This window comes from Sander vitreus, chromosome 13 (assembly GCF_031162955.1).
Source record: "Sander vitreus isolate 19-12246 chromosome 13, sanVit1, whole genome shotgun sequence".
NCBI classification, from domain to species: Eukaryota; Metazoa; Chordata; class Actinopteri; order Perciformes; family Percidae; genus Sander; species Sander vitreus.
Window position 1 is genome coordinate 3,207,905 of NC_135867.1, and position 19,477 is coordinate 3,227,381.

Below are 19,477 nucleotides of genomic sequence, written 5' to 3' on the forward strand. Positions count from 1 at the left end.
TTTAACTGCGTGTCAATCACTGCTCATGCACACACATTCATTCTCCCTTGTGGGGAGAGGGGCTTAGGAGACCCTTTTGGGATTTAGCGGAAAGGGGGGAGGGACTGAGAAGTTGTCGATGTTAAAATTTTTTGGCTAAGTCCTGGATCGTCACAATCCCGCCTACAGCACCGTTAAGTAAAAGTACTAATAACACACTGTAAAAAATACTCTGTTACAAGTAAAAGTCCTCCATTGGATATGTTACTTGAGTACAAGTATGTAAGTATCATCAGGAAAATGTATTTTAAATGTTAAAAAAATGCATGTTTACTAACTAATTATAAATAATGCATCAATTAATACCTTAGTCAACATGAAAATACATGAGCATTGTTAATAAATGTTTATTAGACACCTTATTTAACTGTAATTAACGGTTAATTAATGCTTATTAATGCATTACGTAATGCTAATTAATGTACCCTTATTGTAAAGTGTTACCTTAAAATCTAATCTGACACAAATACATATTAATATACGCTCCATGTTTCCAGGCCGCTTTGTTTAGATTTTTCTATGACGGTTGAGCAGAAGCAACTCAACTAAAAAGCTTGGTATCCAACCTCATTACTTTTGTGTTAAGGACCAAAATTCTGCAAAAAGTGCTGGTCAGCTAAGTAGTCTTGTTCACTCATTCTTTAAATCATATATATTGATTTAAATCAACTTTTTTGGCAACTAAGCTTTATACTATTTGAGAAAGTTTGGCTTTGAGTTGCTGGAAAAAATATTATATTCATGAAAGTAAGTACCAAAACAGCGTTGAATGGTTTTGCTTCTGAAACTCATATAATAAACCAAAGCTAGCACCAAACCATTTCAAGACCTAGTTATCGGAGAACTGGTTAAACTAAATGGAAATCAACTGAAAATACTCATTCACATAACACTGGTGACTAATAGCAGGTGACAGTGTAATAGCTGCTGTGTATAAGGCTGATTTTAAACATTTAAACAAGTTCAGCGGTCCAGTTTGTATATGCTGCAGTGACTGAATCCATCCAACATGTGGCGCTACAGAAGAAAGTACAACTGAGGCAATTTAAATGTTATGTTTTGAATGTTATACCTATTATCACCTGAACCCAAACTTAGCATTTTCTTTTGGCATCTATCCAACAATTAACTATTTTGTTTTCTTTTTGTAATAGGCATTAAAGCCTTAAAAGCTGCCAGAGTAGCTGCAGAACTTCAGTCTTGGCTTTTGGTCTTCATTGCTCATCTTAAACGTCACAATACATTAATTCACTGAGGAAGTCGGTGGGTCAATATGGAGCTAAATGCAAGAATACACAAACCAACACCAATTATTGAAAGACGCAGTGTTAAAAAAACAAGAAGGAGAAGTACCATCACAAGATTTATTAAGCAGTAAATGACTCACCCTGTTTTAATGAGTCCATTGAATTTATTTTGCTTGAATGACTTGAATGAACAAACTGTCCAATGGGAGATGAGACGGGAGTTTCTGAAACCAGAGGGAACCAGTTTGTCATTACCAACTCTGTTTCTTTTGAATCCATCCACTGACTGAATGTTTTTCAGATCACTGCACTGTTGAAACACAGCGAGCTTTCATTGCAGCAGTCATACAAAGTTGTCTGTGTTTTTGGTCTTTCTGTTTTTGTTATGTTGAGATTTTTTTTTGTACACTCCACCAGCATTCAAATTTACATTACAGCACAACAACATCTTTTCTAGGGCTGCAACTAACGATTATGTTTTAATTGTGGATTAATCTGTCCATTATTTTCTCGATTAATCGATAAGTTGTTTGGTTTTTAAAACTATAGCGTGTAACTTTTTGATATTAATGAACATCTGTTACATTCAAGCCATTGCCAAATGAGTTGCTACAAAGCTAATTAAGACTATCAGCTCCACACAACTCTCTCTGTATTTCTCAGTATGACTATGTTCAGGAGATTGTGGCGTCCGGCGACTTTTGCGCACAGAAACTCGAGTGAAGATAATGACCTCTTCTGAAGAGTCCTGTCAGAGTCATGTTTTTTAATCCTCCGTGTCCTCCTTGGCTACTAGCAACTGTGTGGAGGAGGGGTGGGGGTGAAGCTCGATCACGGAAGGCTTGTACCATGTGGACGTGCCGACAGTTTTGTTGTCATTACTCAGAATTCCTCATGGGGGCGACAGAAACTACGCACTATAGCTTTAAAATGTCAAAGAATAGTGAAAAATGCCAATCAGTTTTTCATTTCACTCTACTGTGAAATACTACTGTGCAATATTTGCAATATTTATGCTCGTTACAAATGACATATCCCCCATAGTTGCATCCTCCAGTTACAAGTATTCATAATTTATTAGATTTTTTGCACTCTTTTGTTTAGTATATACGTTTTATTGTCTTATTGTATTTTAATTTATTTACCTTGTATAATCTTTTTCTATTTTAGTCGGTGTGCTTTTCTTTGCCCTTAACCCTTTTTTACTCTTTTTACTTTTTACTTGACTCAGAGAGCCTGCAGAATAATTCCTATATGTGCCTGGACTGTTTGGTGTATGCACAAATGGCAAATAAAAATAATATTGAATCCAAGCCCAAGATGACGTCCTCAAATGTCTTGTTCTGTCCACAACTCAAAGATATTCAGTTTACTGTAACTTTTTTCTTAAAAAATGACTCAAACCGATTTATCGATTATCAAAATAGATGCCGATTAATTTTATAGCTGACAAGTAATCGTTTTTTCGACAAATCTTTGCAGCTCTGATCTTTCCCCCCTGAAAGATCTGACCAAATAACCAGGTTCTTAAAAGTGCTAACAGTTTAATAGTTTATGTACAACATTTTGAACCTTATTAGCAGTCATCTTTTCCACATCTGCAGGTGCATTTTCAAAAATTAAAGTATCTTTTTCACCATAACATAAACCCAAGTAATTCATGATGCTCCAAAAACATTTGTACCCGACAAACTACTTTACACTTTACGTATTATCATCTCAAAGGTGTCCTAAAACAGTTTTTCGTTCTAATGTATGTATTTTTAACACGGCATTGTTTATAACTTGATCTTAATTTTACCCTTACATGTGTCGAAGGTGTGTTTTATAAATTAGTTTCGCTTTGTGTCCAACAGGCAACCGGTGACAAAAAATACATTCCGACAGTACAGAGTTTTAGGGAAAGGAGGCTTTGGAGAGGTGAGTACATTCAGTTTTTTTCTAAACTCTATTTAAAATCACTCAGCACACAACAGAACAACTCACAAACTGTTTAAAACAGTGTAACTCAGCTGTGGTGTTTAGTAAAAATAGAATCATCACGTTCATGCGTGCAGCTACGATTTACACCCAAATGCAGCCGAAGTAGAGTTGAAAAGTTAATTTTCATCACATTCTCCTTTTAGATTACCAACCATGTAAAATCAAAGGAGATGTCTCCTTGAACCGCTGCTCTGAACGTGTGAGCGTCCTGTTTGATGTCCCCGAGCTGCCTTTCTGTGTTACCTTATGATTAGATCATTTACAACCACGGTCTTGTTTGGGTCCCTGGTGCTTTTAGAGATGTGAAGTCATGAGATGGACGGCGATGAAGTCCTCTCTGTTCTATAAAGAGAGTGTATTGTATCTTTTGTTGGTGCAGCTTTTTTTATATGTATAAATGGAATTCTCTCATCTCGTCTCCTTCCCCTTTACTCTGCAGGTGTGTGCGTGTCAGGTACGGGCCACGGGAAAAATGTACGCCTGTAAGAAACTGGAAAAGAAGAGGATAAAGAAGAGGAAAGGAGAGTCCATGGCACTCAACGAGAAACAGATCCTGGAGAAAGTCAACAGCAGATTTGTAGTAAGCCTCTCATCTTATCCACTTTTGCATTCACCAATTTCTATGCAAATTTGGAGTTTGCATTTGGAAAACCTAAAGGGAGATAGACAGAAAGCATATATATACACATATATATATATACATAAATACATTCAGTTCAGGAAATTACATTATCATGAAATAATAAACATTTTTATTTATTTATTTTTATTTATTCATTCATTTTATTTGTTAGGGACCATGTACAATTTTTAACATAGATGTTGCCATTTGAAGCATTGTACCAGAGTTAGCCTTAGGCTAATTTACATCTGCAGTCCCTGCATGAAATGTTATGTAGATTGGTGTTTTAATAATGCACTAACACTACTTAAATATATCCATAAATACTTAAGATATTATGTTTAGTTTCCTTGTTAAATACAAACATACTTAAGACATAAATCACAGTAAGGCTGTGTTCACACTTGGCGTTCTTTTTTGACAAGAAAAGGTTGACTAGGGTGCTTTTGGTTCCAGAAAGCAGCTAAGAGCTTCTTTTGCTACGACAACAGCTACGACAGGTCTGGCTACTCCGCTTGTCATTGGTCGGCTGTCCAAAAAGTGACGTAGGGCGTTTTTGTTTTTCAGAAAATAACTTTTTTCAACTTCAAAAAGACGCTCCGAGCTGCAGAAAAAAAACGTTGCCGATGGTGTTTAAAAAAGCATTCAGGACTTTTTGGAAAATACAGATTACTCCATAGGATTATAATGTAGAACAGACGCTGGCAGCTTCAAAAAAAGATGCCAAGTGTGAACATAGCCTTATATGGTTTTATTTAAAAAATAAATTAAAAAAAGGCTCAGCAATTCTAGAAAACAGCAGGTCACTGCAGTTTTTAATAAAAAGTTAGTCAAACAAAACGAAATAACGCATTTGTTGAAGAGTTGAACATATAGAATATTACCAGACATATCCTATAAAATTAATATTTTAAGGTGTAATTGTGTGTTTCCTTTTACCACATTCAACAGTAACCAACAGGTGACATTTCTTTCTTCCAAAATAAGACATTTACAGAGTGAAAAGCTTCACATATTTCCTCCTGAGTTTGCCCTCTGCAACATTAACAACTGCAGTAATTAAAAGACAACATGGAGGTTTGTTCTGTCTCTGGTTTGGTTTGATTCTCTGCCAGACAGCCCTTACTTTAGCTTATTTAATTTGGACTCCAGTCAGTCGCCTGGTCCGGGGCTCCCAGGGCTGCAGAGTCCCTCAGGGTTTAAGCTTCAATGCAAAAACACACAAACAACTTAATTAAAGATCTTAATTTTTGGCAGCGGGTGGGTTTTTAGTTATGGGGACGTGCAGGCAACGGCGTTCTCAGCTTCCTGAATATCTTAAAAAATACAAGAAGCATCCATCACTATTTCCCAACACCCATTGTGACTTCTATCAGTCCAAAACCCAAAGATATTCAATTTACTGTAAACCTGGAACTACATGAATGTTCGATATTTTTGCTTGATTTTTTAATTGTTTATAAAACATTTTCTTATGCTTAAACGACTAAAACACACACACCAGGACCGATAACGTGTGCGGTAACAATGCATTAGTGCAAATACAACTTTCTATTTACTATACAACTATTTATTCTCTTTACTTTTATTTTAATTATTCCAGCACTACTGACGGCGGCAGTCAGAAGTTGATGTGAATGTTATGTTTAGTTTAGTTTATACATATACAAATACTACAGATTAATATACACATAATCAATAGAAGATGTGATGTAGAGATGCAAAAAAACCTTAGAGGGGCTTATTCTGGGTTACTCTCCGATGCATAGGCCTAATCCAATTAAAATAGAAAGAAACTAAAATACTGAAAAGAAAAGAGACGAAAGAGAAGAAGAAAAAAAAGCCCAGACTAAAATTTAGGGGTTGGGGAAAAAAAATCGTTACAGCATAGTGCCGCGATATTTTCCGTGGCAATACTGTATCGATACACAGACGCCAAGTATCACTCTATTAATATTTATGTGTTGGTCAGTTTGTCTGCTTGACAATAAAGGGAACGGGAGATGACCCTCTGATTGGTTTATTGCATGTTACGCCCAAAACACACCTATGAATTAATTAAGACACTAAGTATAACCCTTTTGAACCATGCGCCCGGTGCACGGACCCTTTTTTCCGCCGTTAAACTAGCAAAAGTGGGTTCATACACGCCCTAAACGCACCTCGCCAGGCGCTTCACGCCGTGTGCTTAGATCGTTAAAATAGGGCCCCAAAGCTCTTTCATTAAGATGCATCACTGTAATTTAAACACGTCAGCACCTGATCACCTAAAACATTGCAGCAGCGTCATTAACACCGCCCTCTGTCTCCAGGTAAGTTTAGCATACGCCTACGAGACGAAGGACGCTCTGTGCCTTGTGTTGACCCTCATGAACGGCGGAGACCTCAAGTTTCACATCTATCACATGGGCGACGCGGGTTTCGACGAGAAGAGAGCCATCTTCTACTCTGCAGAGATCTGCTGCGGGCTGGAGGACCTGCACCGAGAACGCATTGTCTACAGGTCAGACGTTTGTCCCATCGTCTGTCCTCTCTCCATCTTGTCTCATTGGCTCCCATCTTTGTTCTCACTCTCCTCTCTCGTCCCACAGAGACCTTAAACCAGAGAACATCCTGCTGGACGACCATGGTGAGTAACAGCGTCAAAGGAAAAAGTCGGATTCCCATTTAAGCTGTTGTTCAAAATCTGAATTAAAGCTGCAAGCAGCGACGAACGGGCGTCAAAGAGAACTTCTGTGACCGCTCTGTGGGTTGTTGGCTCATTTAGGTAAGGGACAGGTGCATGCCGGTTTTCTAAGGACAACAGGGAGTTAGTTATTTTAGCTTGGCCCACTCATTGACACAGCACCAGCTGTGGCTGTGACACAGAGCTTATAGGCACTTTAAAACCATTTTAACCATCATTTTAATAAAAAATAACCCTTATTCTCAGAGTCATAACTCAGTCAGAGCTGAACAGAAAGACATGATACGGTAACACTTTACTTGAAGGTATCTACATAAGAGTGACATGACACTGTCATGAACACAGGACACTGTCATGACACATGAACCCTAACCCTAACTTCTCATGACAAAACCGAATGACACTTACTAAAAGAAGCGTTATGTCATAAACCTTTTATGACTTTTTAATAATGTTTATGACACGTTCATGACAGTGTCATGTCACTCTTATGTAGATACAATTGAAAGCTCTGAAACAAGAGAGGAAGTGGACCCTGAGTTAAGATGGTTTTGTCAAGTGCTGTTTCCGAGGTCAAGAATAAACTGTCAAACACAACTTTAAAACACAACTTTTGTAAATCCATTGTATTCCTATTTAAAGGGAATTGTACTTGACATCCCGCACCTCATTTATTAATTCTAAAAGAAATTAAATAATAAGTCACTGAAAAGTCTAGGGTCACAGGTGTCACACTACAGACACTGTCTATTATGGCTTACACTTCCTTTTCAAAATGTATTTTGAAGATATGATGCATTTCATACAGTATCTAAAAAGCAGAAATACTCAAGAAAACACTGTATTTATATGCTATTATGCAAAATGGCAGACTGTATTTTGATCCTGTGAAGCTGTTTTGTGGAGAACTAGGAGATTGCTGTGATTGTAAAGGAGTCTGGTGTTTGTATGACAGCAGTTTGTGAAATCATTTCCCGCTGTGAATCACCAGAGGGCACTCTGACTCCAGCAAAACGGCCTGGATCCTGAAACCAAAAGCTTCCAGAGCCCACTGGATGACTTACTTGACAAACGGATGAAAATGAGTAATTCATTCCAATTCCAAATTTACCACTTTAATCTCAGAGGATATCCGCGTTCTTATTCCATAAATATCCAACTTTATTCTTAGAAATTCTGAGTTATTTCTCGGAATATTACCCCTCTCTCCCGGGTCCGTAACATTATTATTTTTCTCCTACAATGGCCTTAGAACGCTGACGTAGCAGAAGCAACTCGCGCGATCGCCAACATCAAAGAAGCTCAGATTTACTGGTTAGTAACTGATGCTGACAAACATCTGACATATTCCTGTTCTTCCATCTTGTATGTGTGTGTGTGTGTGTGTGTGTCTGTCTGTGTACGTGTGTGTGTGTGTGTGTGTGTGTGTGTGTGTGTGTGTGTGTGTGTGTGTGTGTGTGTCTTCAGGCCACATCAGGATATCAGACCTGGGTTTAGCGGTTCATGTACCAGAGGGAGAGACCATCAAGGGACGGGTGGGAACGGTGGGGTACATGGGTAAGTAACCTCTGACCTTTATCCATCTCTACTAGTGACCAATAGAAACGGGTTTTACTGTAAATGTAGATCGGAGGAGGAACTGTGGTGGGAATGTTCTAGATTCTGTGTTTTTGAATCACCTATAGCGCCAGTGGTGGAATGTAACTAAGTACATTCACTCAACTACTGTACTGAAGTACACATTTGAGGTACTTGTATTTTACTTCTGAGTCTTTTCTTTTCATTCCACTTTCCACTTCTACTTCGCTACATTTCCGAGAGACATATTGTACTTTTTACTCCATTACATTAATCTGACAGCTTTAGTTACTAGTTAGGGTTAGGGTTAAGATGTTTGCACACAAAACACATGTAGTTTATAAAATACGATGTTTTATTATAAATTAAACTACCCAACAATATAACAGCCTACAAGTAGAGCTGAAATGATTATACAACTAAACACAGAACTGTTTGGATCATTTCCAGTTTCTAAAATGTGATGATTTTTTTTACATTGAGTACTTTTACTTTTAATACTTTAAGTACATTTTCCTAATGATACTTACATACTTTTACTTAAAAGGTGCCGTAGGTAGGATTGTGAAGATCCAGGACTTAGCCAAAAAAATTGAACATCGACAACTTCTCAGTCCCTCCCCCCTTTCTGCTAAAGCCTAAAACGGTCTCCTAAGCCCCTCCCCCCACAAGGGAGATTGAATGCATGTGCATGAGCAGTGATTGACACCCGGCCCTGATTGGTGCATCTAAACAGGGAGCGGTGGATTTTTGCAAATCTCACTCCAGGCTGTAGGTGGAGCCAGAGGAGCCAGATTTTTTTTAATGACCTGCTTCATGTAGTTCTACTGGAACATAGGATCAGTTTCAGCAAATATGACAGAAAGGTAGTTTTATAAGGCTCACCTACTGCACCTTTCAGTAACATTTTCAATGCAGGGCTTTTACTTGTAACAGAGTGATTTTACAGTGTGGTCTTAGTACTTTTACTTAAGTAAAGGATCTGAATACTTCTTCCACCACTGTTCAGTGCCAACAAATCACTCCCTCTGCTGCCTTCCTTCTCTCCTCCAGCTCCGGAGGTGGTGAAAAACGAGCGCTACACCTTCAGCCCCGACTGGTGGGCGTTGGGCTGCCTGCTGTACGAGATGATCGAGGGCCAGTCTCCCTTCCAGCAGAGGAAGAAGAAGATCAAGAGGGAGGAAGTGGAGCGGCTGGTGAGGGACGTGGAGGAGGAATATACCAGCAAGTTCTCCGAGGACGCCAAGTCCCTCTGTAAAATGGTGGGTGGATGTTTCGAGCGGCCAAATCCACTTGTCTCTAATGTGCTCTGATCTGTAGCTCCCCATCTGCCAAAGCTCCATATTTTACAATATTCTAACGGTTTACCTCAGTGTTTAAAAAGACTTCCTGAGAAGAAAGTCTTGCTTACAAAAATGTGACACATTTCTCTGCCGGTTAAGTCCACGTCTCTGTCTGTTTGGCTTCCTTCACATCACGCTATAAGGGTCCGGTTACACTAGCATCTATTCCAGGGGTGTCAAACAAACATATGGGCCGTGGCACAGAACCGGCCCGCCAAAGGGTCCAATCAGGGCCGTTGGATGACTTTGCAAAGTGTGAAAATTGCAGAGAGGTAATTAATTCCAATTCCAAATTTAAATATTTACTTATACTCTACATCCTACATTGGCTCCCTGTGCATTTTAGAATCAATTTTAAGATTTTATTTTTTGTTTTCACGGCCCTAAATGGCCTGGGCCCGGAGTATTTGTCTGAGATTTTAACCCTGCGTGAGCACATTGCGGTCTTCAAATCAACTGGTTTTAGAAGTAACAAGGTCAAGGTATAAACGGGGGGGTGATCAGGCTTTTGCAGTTGCTGCCCCGAGACTCTGGAACAAGTTACCCCCTGATAGTCACACTATTACAGATGTATGTAGCTCTTTTTAGATCTAAACTCTTTGTTTAGAATGGCTTTTAATACGTAGTAGTGGTGTGACATTTTCCCTCTCCTCCTCCTGTTTCTATGTAACTATGATATGTTGTTTTATTCTTGGTTCCTGATGTAAAGCACTTTGGATACCTGCTGGTTGCTGTGAAGTGCAATATAAATACATGTTGATTTTGATTTCAAAATGTTGATTTGAAAAAAAAAAAGGCTTGATACTAGGTAAAACATGGTGATGGGGAGGTTAGAAGCCAAGAAAAGGCTTATTTTTGGTCTGGCCTGCAGTCAGTTGCGCCATCAATTAAAATGTTGGAACTGCATGTACTTTATTCCTATTTGGCGAGCGAGCTGGCTCACTGGCACGTCAGCCGTTTTTACTTTCGCTTTAGGTTGTGTTCAGACCATTAGTACGGAGACTGCTCATTCGTCTGACCACGACACTGTGAGCTTCCTGGGAAAAAAAACACACACAAGGTTGTCCGTCAAACTTTTTCAGCAGCAACAAAATGTGTTAAAAACACACCCTGACGTCCAACGTGCAAGCTCACGTTCCTGGTAGATGTCTTTGTATGTGAACCGAGTATTTCTACTGTTTGACTTGGCGATCACCGAGACAGAGGATACAATGATTGTCGACGTGATAACTCTAGATGTTAAATCCTGTCTAATATAGTATTATAAACCAATGTGCTGTGTTTTGGAGTTCCCAAACTCATGGATCTGTTACTCAAACTGGTATTTCATCGTCTCGCCTAAACCTGAGGCAACAAAGCAGCCACTGGTGTTATTTTACCTTTCTGTTGTCCTCAATCATCAGAAATATGGCTCTCTTTTAACCCAATTGCCCCAAAAAAACATAGATGGTTCCATATAACGCTCTTTTGCAAGTAGAATGATCTGTTGACTACTTTCATTGATTTTTGGGGGTTTTATTCAATTTTATAACATTTGAAAAAAATGTTTAGTTTCAAAACAGTATCCTGACCAAACTTTGATGTATAACCGTCTATGATAATCCATCAACATCCTCTGATTTTAACTATCAGTCAAAATAATTCACAATTTCTGGGGGGGTTATCAAAAGATTTTGTATAATTTCATATAAAGTAGTTTTTTTGACCATGAATTCCAAATGTAAAACCAAATGTAAAAGCTTCAAAAGCATCGAAAAAAAAGTTTATTTTTAATTTTGACCCGGAAGGACAACAGGTTCATGGTCTACGGGAAGACAACCCAAGGGTTAAAAGCAGTTACATTTTTGGTCTGAACACCTGCGTATTTTCTTCTGACCCTCTGTGTTTCTGCTGCTCCTCGGTCACTTCCTGTGGTTCGTAACAGTTTTCTTTCTGAATCCCTCAGCTTCTGGCCAAAGATCCCACAGACAGGCTGGGCAGCCAGGGAGGCGGAGCCTCTGAGGTCAAAGCCCATTCCATCTTCCGCTCCATCAACTTCAAACGCCTCGAGGCCGGCATGCTGCAGGCGCCCTTCATTCCTGATGTAAGTCCATCCAAATATCATCGCAGACATTTAAGTTCACTGAACCTCAGGAAGGTTTGTGCAACAATTTTAAGAAAGATTTCTGTACTACATTCTCACTCACATTCTTCTCACTCAGAGTTAGAAGGGAAAATATATATATATTAGTGCTGTCAGTTAAACGTGTTATTAACGGCGTTAACGCAAACCCATTTTAACGGTGTCAATTTTTTTATCGCGAGATTAACGTTCTTTTTGGCCTAGCGAACTTTGTAGTTTTTTTCACATGCTGTTGTAACAACTACTAACGTTAGAAAAACAACACCACCACACCGGATCTAGCTAGACTGGAAACAAAACAACAGGCACGCCGCACACACTTGTTTGGGCCAAAGAGTAGTAGGTTAACGTTACGGTTTGAGCGGATGGCGAGAACGAGACGCCGAAATGGATGCCAATAAGATTCTGAATGGAAAGTTTACTTTTAAAAAGTTGCCAAATGGTTCCATTGACAAGACCGAAGTGATCTGTGTGTTTTGTCGTTGTGAACTGAGCTGTCATCGCAGCACGTCCAGTCTGAAATACCACTTGATGGCCAAGCACACAGCTGATGGCCAAGCACACGGCTGATGACCAAGCACACAGCTGATGGCCAAGCACACAGCTGATGACCAAGCACACAGCTGATGGCCAAGCACACGGCTGATGGCCAAGCAGACGGCTGATGGCCAAGCACACGGCTGATGGCCAAGCACACGGCTGATGACCAAGCACACAGCTGATGGCCAAGCACACAGCTGATGGCCAAGCACACGGCTGATGGCCAAGCACACGGCTGATAACCAAGCACACAGCTGATGCCAATTCTCTCGTCAAAGCCAGGCGACGATGGATGACATCAGACAGAATCAATGTTGTTTTCAATTCAAATAACTTTATTTGGCTCAAAGAGTAGCACATAAAAGGACAATTCACAGATGCGGTACTAATATGAATACATTAACAATAATGTGTATGTGTTAGTAATAACATTTATTAAAGCAAATCTAAATCTTTTTGTTTAACTTCCAGCGAGAAAACAAATATTTCCTAAAAGCTGGAAATCCAATCTGCTCTACAATACAGGAAGTGGAATTAATTAAATTGGATTGGTAAGAATGTCACTGAGGCTCATTATATGGAGCGTGCATAATTCACCTGCCCAGTGTCTGGAACAGGAAGAATTCCCCACAGTGAGCAAGCTGTTGTCTTACAGCAGGTTTTATGTTATGGAAGAACATAGAGATTTTAAATCTTGATCGAAACAAAGACTTCAGGAAAGTCACGCCTCAGCTAGTCTCGCATTGCCAGACCTGCCTCCACAGCACTGCAGAGGTTTATTGGCATTTCTTTAAACCAATCACAATCGTCTTGGGCTAGCTAAGCACTGCAAAATAGCCTCGGGGAGGAACTTATTTTGGTGGAACATGTGTACGTTCAAAAGTAGTTTTAGTCGTGCAACAGAAAACTCAGATTGGACAGATAGTCTAGCTAGCTGTCTGGATTTACCCTGCAGAGATCTGAGGAGCAGTTAACCATAGTCCTCACAAATCCACTTGAATTTGAGAGTGTTAGCTAAGCAGCTGAAATGCAGATGTGTCAGTGAAGTTAGCTGTTCGTGCGTTTGTGGGTTCGCAGCCGCAGGCCATCTACTGTAAAGACGTGCTGGACATCGAGCAGTTCTCCACTGTGAAAGGAGTGGAGCTGGAGCCGAAAGACGAGTCTTTCTACAGCAAAGTGTCCACAGGCAGCGTCTCCATTCCCTGGCAGGATGAGGTGAGTGACATGCATTAATAAACAACACAAACACATCCTTGTATACACATGTGGGATGTGTACATGTGTGCCACAAGAATTAAGGGCTCCTGCACACTGGCTGCGTGGCGTGAGCGTGGCGTTTCTGTTGCGTGTCAGTTGCGTGGCGGCTGCGTGGATTTTTGTCTTTGTGTCTTTGATTTATGTCTTTGCACACCAGAAACATGTCTGACGCGTTTCCCATTGATAAAGTGAAATAATAGTCATGTTAAATATAAATATAGACTGATTTGATTACAGCAAAGACAACGTCGGCAGTATTGACGGCAAAATAGGCTACAGAATATTTCGTTCTGTATTGACAGGTGCAATATTTGAAAATGTATATTTGTTCATTCATTTATTTTTTAAATTACATTTATATCTGCATTTATGTCAAAACCTAAAGACCTTTCAAACAGGCAGTGTGCAGGAGCCCTAACTCAGTCTTTTATTGCATACACATATCTTTTTGGTTTTGTAATAATATGATATTGTGAAGTAGGGGCAGGCTTTTATAAGCATTATGCTTCCACATAAACAGGACAAAGCTATGTCTCTTCATGCTTGTGACAGAAAGAATGAAGCTGGTCTTTTCTCCTGCAGATGATCGAGACGGAGTGTTTCAGAGAGCTGAATGTTTTCCACCAGGACGGGGCGGTTCCTCCTGACCTGGACTGGAGGGGACAGCCGTCTCCTCCGCCCAAACAGGGACTCCTGCAGCGGCTGTTTGGCCGACAGGTTAGTGGGCTCCTTCACCTCACTTCGCAAACATCATTATACTTTTACAGTCCGTACAGAGTCAGTTTGGTCCCAGTTTGTGCTTCTCCTGCAAGCATTGTTTATTGCATTGAAAAACATTGCAACTTAAATGCAATCTTTATTTTGCTAACGTTAGATATTTACACAGTTAAAAGACACATTTAGCATCACAGAGATTCGTTTTGTTAAGGCGTTGAAGAACGTTAGCTGACGCTAGCATATCTGTGTTGCCAGATCTCGCGAGAGTTTGGTCCTGAGACAGAAAACAGGTCTGGAACAAAGCTAAAATTCTCCTGGTGTGTCCGTCTGAAAAATGCCATTTTAGTGTCAGAATGTTCTGGAGATATGTGGCTTGTGAGCAATGGCTCCAATATTTACTTTGGTGACTACGGGGCGAAAGGATCGCTCATAATCTGTTTTCACGTTCACTTCTCCCGTTGGAATCAACACACTCAGGACCTGCTGCTAGTCTCCTAAAGAGGCGTGGCGGTGGCGGAGCCCAAGTGACAAAGATACAGGAAATGACTCTAAGTTGGGGCGTCTCGGTGCTATACCGTTTCTGATCACATCTTAACGCCTGGACGTACCAGCAGGATTCTGTGAGATCACACAGCCAATCAGTGTCTAGTATTCAACTTACACAAGTGTGATGTAGAAACTTGAAACCGCCCGGTCAAACACACTGACAATGGACTTTTCAGTGAAGTAGGAGACATTCTGTGTCCGGCTGTTAAACTATTGAAATGAATAACATTTGAATATTCTGTATTTACAATAAGGCAGAAAGTGTTGGCATTTAGAGGAGTTTCAGTTATTTTATTTATTTTTGGCATTTTTAGGCCTTTATTTGACAGGACAGTTGAAGACATGAAAGGGGAGAGAGAGGGGGAATGACATGCAGCAAAGGGCCGCTGCGTCAAGGAGTAAACCTCTATATATGGGCGCCCGCTCTACCAACTGAGCTATCTGGGCGCCCTTATGGAGGTTTTTGAACCAAAACAAAATGGAACACACCCACAGATTCCATGAAGTGAAATTAAAGCATAATTTCACCAGAAAAACTGGCTTCATGAAGGTGTTTGACACAACAGCGTTTGTGTTCAATCCGCCTGATCGGACAGAAGACACATACAGACAATATTACAAATATTATATTTTTATACACAAAACAAATATTAAAGTGTGTCAGTCTGTGTTTTTTGCCCCCAACTGCTCCTTCCAGGCAGCGCTGCACTGGTTATGGTTATGGTTAGGGTTTAGGTTAGGGTTAGGTGCCTTGAAGGCAGCGGTCGCAGCCGTTGGGGGCAAAAAACACCACTGAGCGTCAAGTGAGTTTAGTTCAAATACGCCCCAAAGTGACTCTCTTTTCTCCACCTCCCTCTGCAGGACTGCTGTGGTAACTGCAGTGACAGTGACGAGGAGCCCACCAGGCTGTGACAGACACACACACACACACACACACACACACACACACACACACACACACACACAGGATCCCATTTGTTTACAACTTTTGCACATTTGTATTTTTAAGCATAGTACTATCTCTAAATGTCAGAATGTATATTTTCAGCATAGCCATAATGTTTTTAATGTTATTTAAAAAGTTGTGAAATATCGACTGTCACGCTCCAAATGAGGAGACGAGAACCTACAGACGATGAACAGATGTTTTTATTTTTTTTCTCCGTTTGTTTTGTTGATTTTGTTTTTGTCCAGGGAAGGCTTTGCTTTGACATTGATCCATTTAACAAAAGTCCATGTAACTGATCTGGAACTATAGCCTGCTGTAAAAGTGCCTTGCTGTAGTGCACTGTGACAGTGGGTACTAAGGGAGGACAAAGCATTCCTCAATCTCTTTACTTTTCCCCACTTTGTTCAGGGAATCAAACTAGTGACTTTCAGCTCAATAACTGTGACCACTTTTCTTCTTCTGGCCTCCATTCTGCTGTGAACCAACCTCACCGCTCTTCTTCTACTTCATTTTAAAGTGTGATTTAGATTTTTGCTTGAACATTTATGGGTTTGAAATGGTTAACGCCAGAGCCGTGAAGTCGGCTACATCTGCAGATATTTTTATATCAATAGTATTAGTATATAGTATCTTTTTTAATTTTTTCAGACAAACCGACTCGTTGTGTTCAGTGCAGCTCCAGTTACTCTTGTCAGTTCTGTGTGGTCAAGTTTTACACAAACTCTGAGGGTTCAATGAATCCCTTTCATGCTCTGATTATACACGCTGCTTTTACCAACATGCTTGTGTTATTTTTCGGAGATGTCCCATTTTTAAAACCCAATGAACAACTCACACATTATGTTAATGCTGCAGTGTTGGAACTGGAATTTTAAAAAAAAAGTGCCAGTTTCTGAACCAGCAGCCTTCAAAACACCCACATTCGGAATAAAAATGATGGTAACACTTTATTTTACAGGGTCCCTAATTTCTTAGGAAGTTTTTTAAAAATGTAATAAAACTAAGTACCCACTAACAATGCAAGGACAAAAAGTCCAAAGTGTTGTCCGTCCAGATCTGTCGCAGGCTGATTAAAAGTCACATTGAAGCAGCAGCAAGAGTAACTGAAGCTTTTGGGTTGACTGAAGCTGGTCTGTTCATCAGCTGGTCCTGTTGCAGTCAAAGAATATGGCATCTTGTTTTAAGCTATTAAAATGAAATACCTCTGAATGTACAAACGGCTGTCATGCTACTTCTGATATTTGAGAAGCCAGATCACAGAAACACAAGAGAAGACACAATAGGTTATTGACTTACATCAAAAAAGTGTGGAATTCACCTTTAACTGTCCCACAATCTCTCTGCCCTCCAAAAATGAGTCTCAGCTACATTTCTCAAAGCTGAAGCTGTGAGGTTGTTTAAAGTACTGTTTCATGGTACTTTACAAAAAAAAAAAAACTACATATTTTCTCAGTTGCCTCTCGTCTTATCTAGCCATGTAGATTTTTTTTTTTTATTATTTGCTCAGGTTTAGATTATTGTGACAATTATCTGTCTTAATATCCTGGAGTTGACTTGTGTGTGAACTTGGGGATAGATAAATATCCCAGCATGCATTTTTATCAACCAAAATGACCAAACCAAAACTATCTGCATGGCCAGATACCGCTAGAGTAAGTTAAGACAAGTATGTGTTGGTGTAATTTGAATGAATTTACCCTTTGATAAAGTCTACTGACAATTATTTTTATTAATCTGCTGATTAGTTCTTAATCAATTTGTCTTGTTTTGTTTGATCAACAGTCCAAAACCCCAAAAATACTAAAATACAAAGAAAAGCTTCAAATTCTTACATTTCAAAGGATGGAACCAGCAAAAGTTTGGCTTTTTTGCTTGAAAAAGTACTAAAAGGATTAATCGATTCTCAAAATTGCAGATTCATTTTCAATCGATTAATCAACAAATCATTGCAGCTGTAATACTTCCTGTGTTGAAAAACAGAACTCATCTTTTAAAAATTGTTTTAGTTTTTTTTTAAAGATAATCAACTGACTGTGTTGTTTTTATGAATTATCGTGTCAAAATGGGTCTTTTGATGTGCATGTGCAGAAATGGATTCCATTTATTTAAAGTGCCCATATTATGAAAAAGAGGGGATTTGGGGTGTTATTTTGTGTCTCGGGTGCTTCCACACGCATACAAGAGAGCAAGTGAGCTGTTCTGGAGGGCTGCAGGGCTTTCTGCATCAGTAGCCGAGACGAGGTGGCTAACCGTAGCATGCTAGCGCTAGCATGCTACCTCGTTCTCAATGGCAAAACACTGCTACAACACACACTAGTTCACCATAATCTACAAAAGAACTACTTACATGTCCCTTGTCTGCAGGTATTCCACGCAAGGTTGGAAGTGTGCTCTTGTTTAGAAGAAGTCTCCCGGCTAATCCTGCCTTGTAACTGACTGAAGTTGGAGAAACAGCCTTTCTTTTACTGTCTATGGAAACAGCTAGCTAGCTGATATGATCCTTACCTAGCTACTGCGCATGTGCGAGTGCCAACAAAGATGATACAGAAGTAAGATGTCTCACTCTGGAGCTTAAACAGAGACCTGAACACACAGGGTGAAAAGAGGATCTGCAGCAATGTGCAGCAAAAATATGGTGTTTTTTGAAAATTAAACCATGTAAACCTATTCTGGTACAACCTCAAAATACAATTATGAACCTGAAAATGAGCATAATATGGGCGCTTTAAGCCTGTCATAACATGCCTCCTGCTATCTGCCTTTTGTTCAGCCACAGAGCTCTTTACTACTTTTTGTTTCGAATCACTTAACCAGTTCATTCAAACCAAACCAGTTATCCATAGAAGATCAAAGATGACAACGTCCTTCCCATCCAAGGTGCCTTTAGATGTTTGAAGGTACTCCAGCCTGTAGTCGCCTCTTTTTATACATACTCTACGTGTCTGTACATGTGCTCATGCAAAGTCTGCTGCTGCGTCAGCTTCTCTTCACTTCCTGTCTGCGGTATCTGGTGTGTTCGTCGTCAAAAAAAACATCACTCTGGACGTGGACTCTTTTCGTGAAATCAAGGACGATGAAACTGAGAGAATCTCTGCACTTAAGGACTGCTGTCGACGCTCCCGTCCCCCGACCTCTGAACTCTGGAGTCTCTGCAGCGATTTTATAAAAGACTGAGAGGACAAAGGGGACAGTGTGGCGAGTCAGAGGAGCTCGCTAACATCCTCCATGGACGTTTTAAATCAGGACTCATGTATCAAAACTGCTGTGCTGTGTCTCTCTGCTGTCAGATCTGTCCTTTATGTTTGTGTGTTGTTGAGGATGCGCTTTAATCTGCCTTAAAGGATAATTCCCCTTTATTACAACTTGAGTCTTATTTTTGTTTGTTCATCGTTCTTATCAGTAGTATTAACATTGTATTCTCCAAGTTAAAATCTGGGAACATTGCTAAAAAGAACACTGTTAAGAAAAGTCTGTAGAAATATGGGCTAATATTCTGTGTTAATATGAAGGAATTTTCTGTAATCATTTTTCACAGGTGTTTTTCCGTATTTCGATTTTTGGACTAACAGAAATGTCTGTTTAAAAAGGTACAGAGGATATACTGTAAATCTACAGAATTGTCGGTTTTTGGATTAACAGAAATGTCTAAACTTAACGGAAAACGTGCTGGTAATTTTCTGCCAGGACATTATCTGTTTTTGTACAGACTTTTTTCTTACAGTGAAGTCAGATGGGTAAAAAAACCTGTCTGACGACCAGTCAAAGGCCCTGAAAACCTTTTGGGCCCTACCTAGGACCCGGTGCAGCGCAGCTCAAAGTGTCATGGGCGTGCTGGTCTTACAGGGAGG

At 39.9% G+C, this 19,477-nt stretch overlaps 1 protein-coding gene across 1 annotated transcript in view; it reads left to right on the forward strand.

Moving 5' to 3' along the window:
- Positions 1-18,991, forward strand: part of grk6 (G protein-coupled receptor kinase 6) — a 76,184-nt gene extending 57,193 nt beyond the window's left edge. The window contains exons 7-16 of the mRNA XM_078265659.1: positions 3,143-3,206; positions 3,709-3,849; positions 6,204-6,394; positions 6,483-6,520; positions 8,045-8,134; positions 9,209-9,417; positions 11,444-11,581; positions 13,238-13,375; positions 14,000-14,134; positions 15,542-18,991. Of these exons, the coding sequence (XP_078121785.1) occupies positions 3,143-3,206; positions 3,709-3,849; positions 6,204-6,394; positions 6,483-6,520; positions 8,045-8,134; positions 9,209-9,417; positions 11,444-11,581; positions 13,238-13,375; positions 14,000-14,134; positions 15,542-15,592 (1,195 nt within the window). The 3' untranslated portion in view covers positions 15,593-18,991. The remainder of the gene's footprint in view (positions 1-3,142; positions 3,207-3,708; positions 3,850-6,203; positions 6,395-6,482; positions 6,521-8,044; positions 8,135-9,208; positions 9,418-11,443; positions 11,582-13,237; positions 13,376-13,999; positions 14,135-15,541) is intronic.
- Positions 18,992-19,477: the final 486 nt, after the last annotated feature.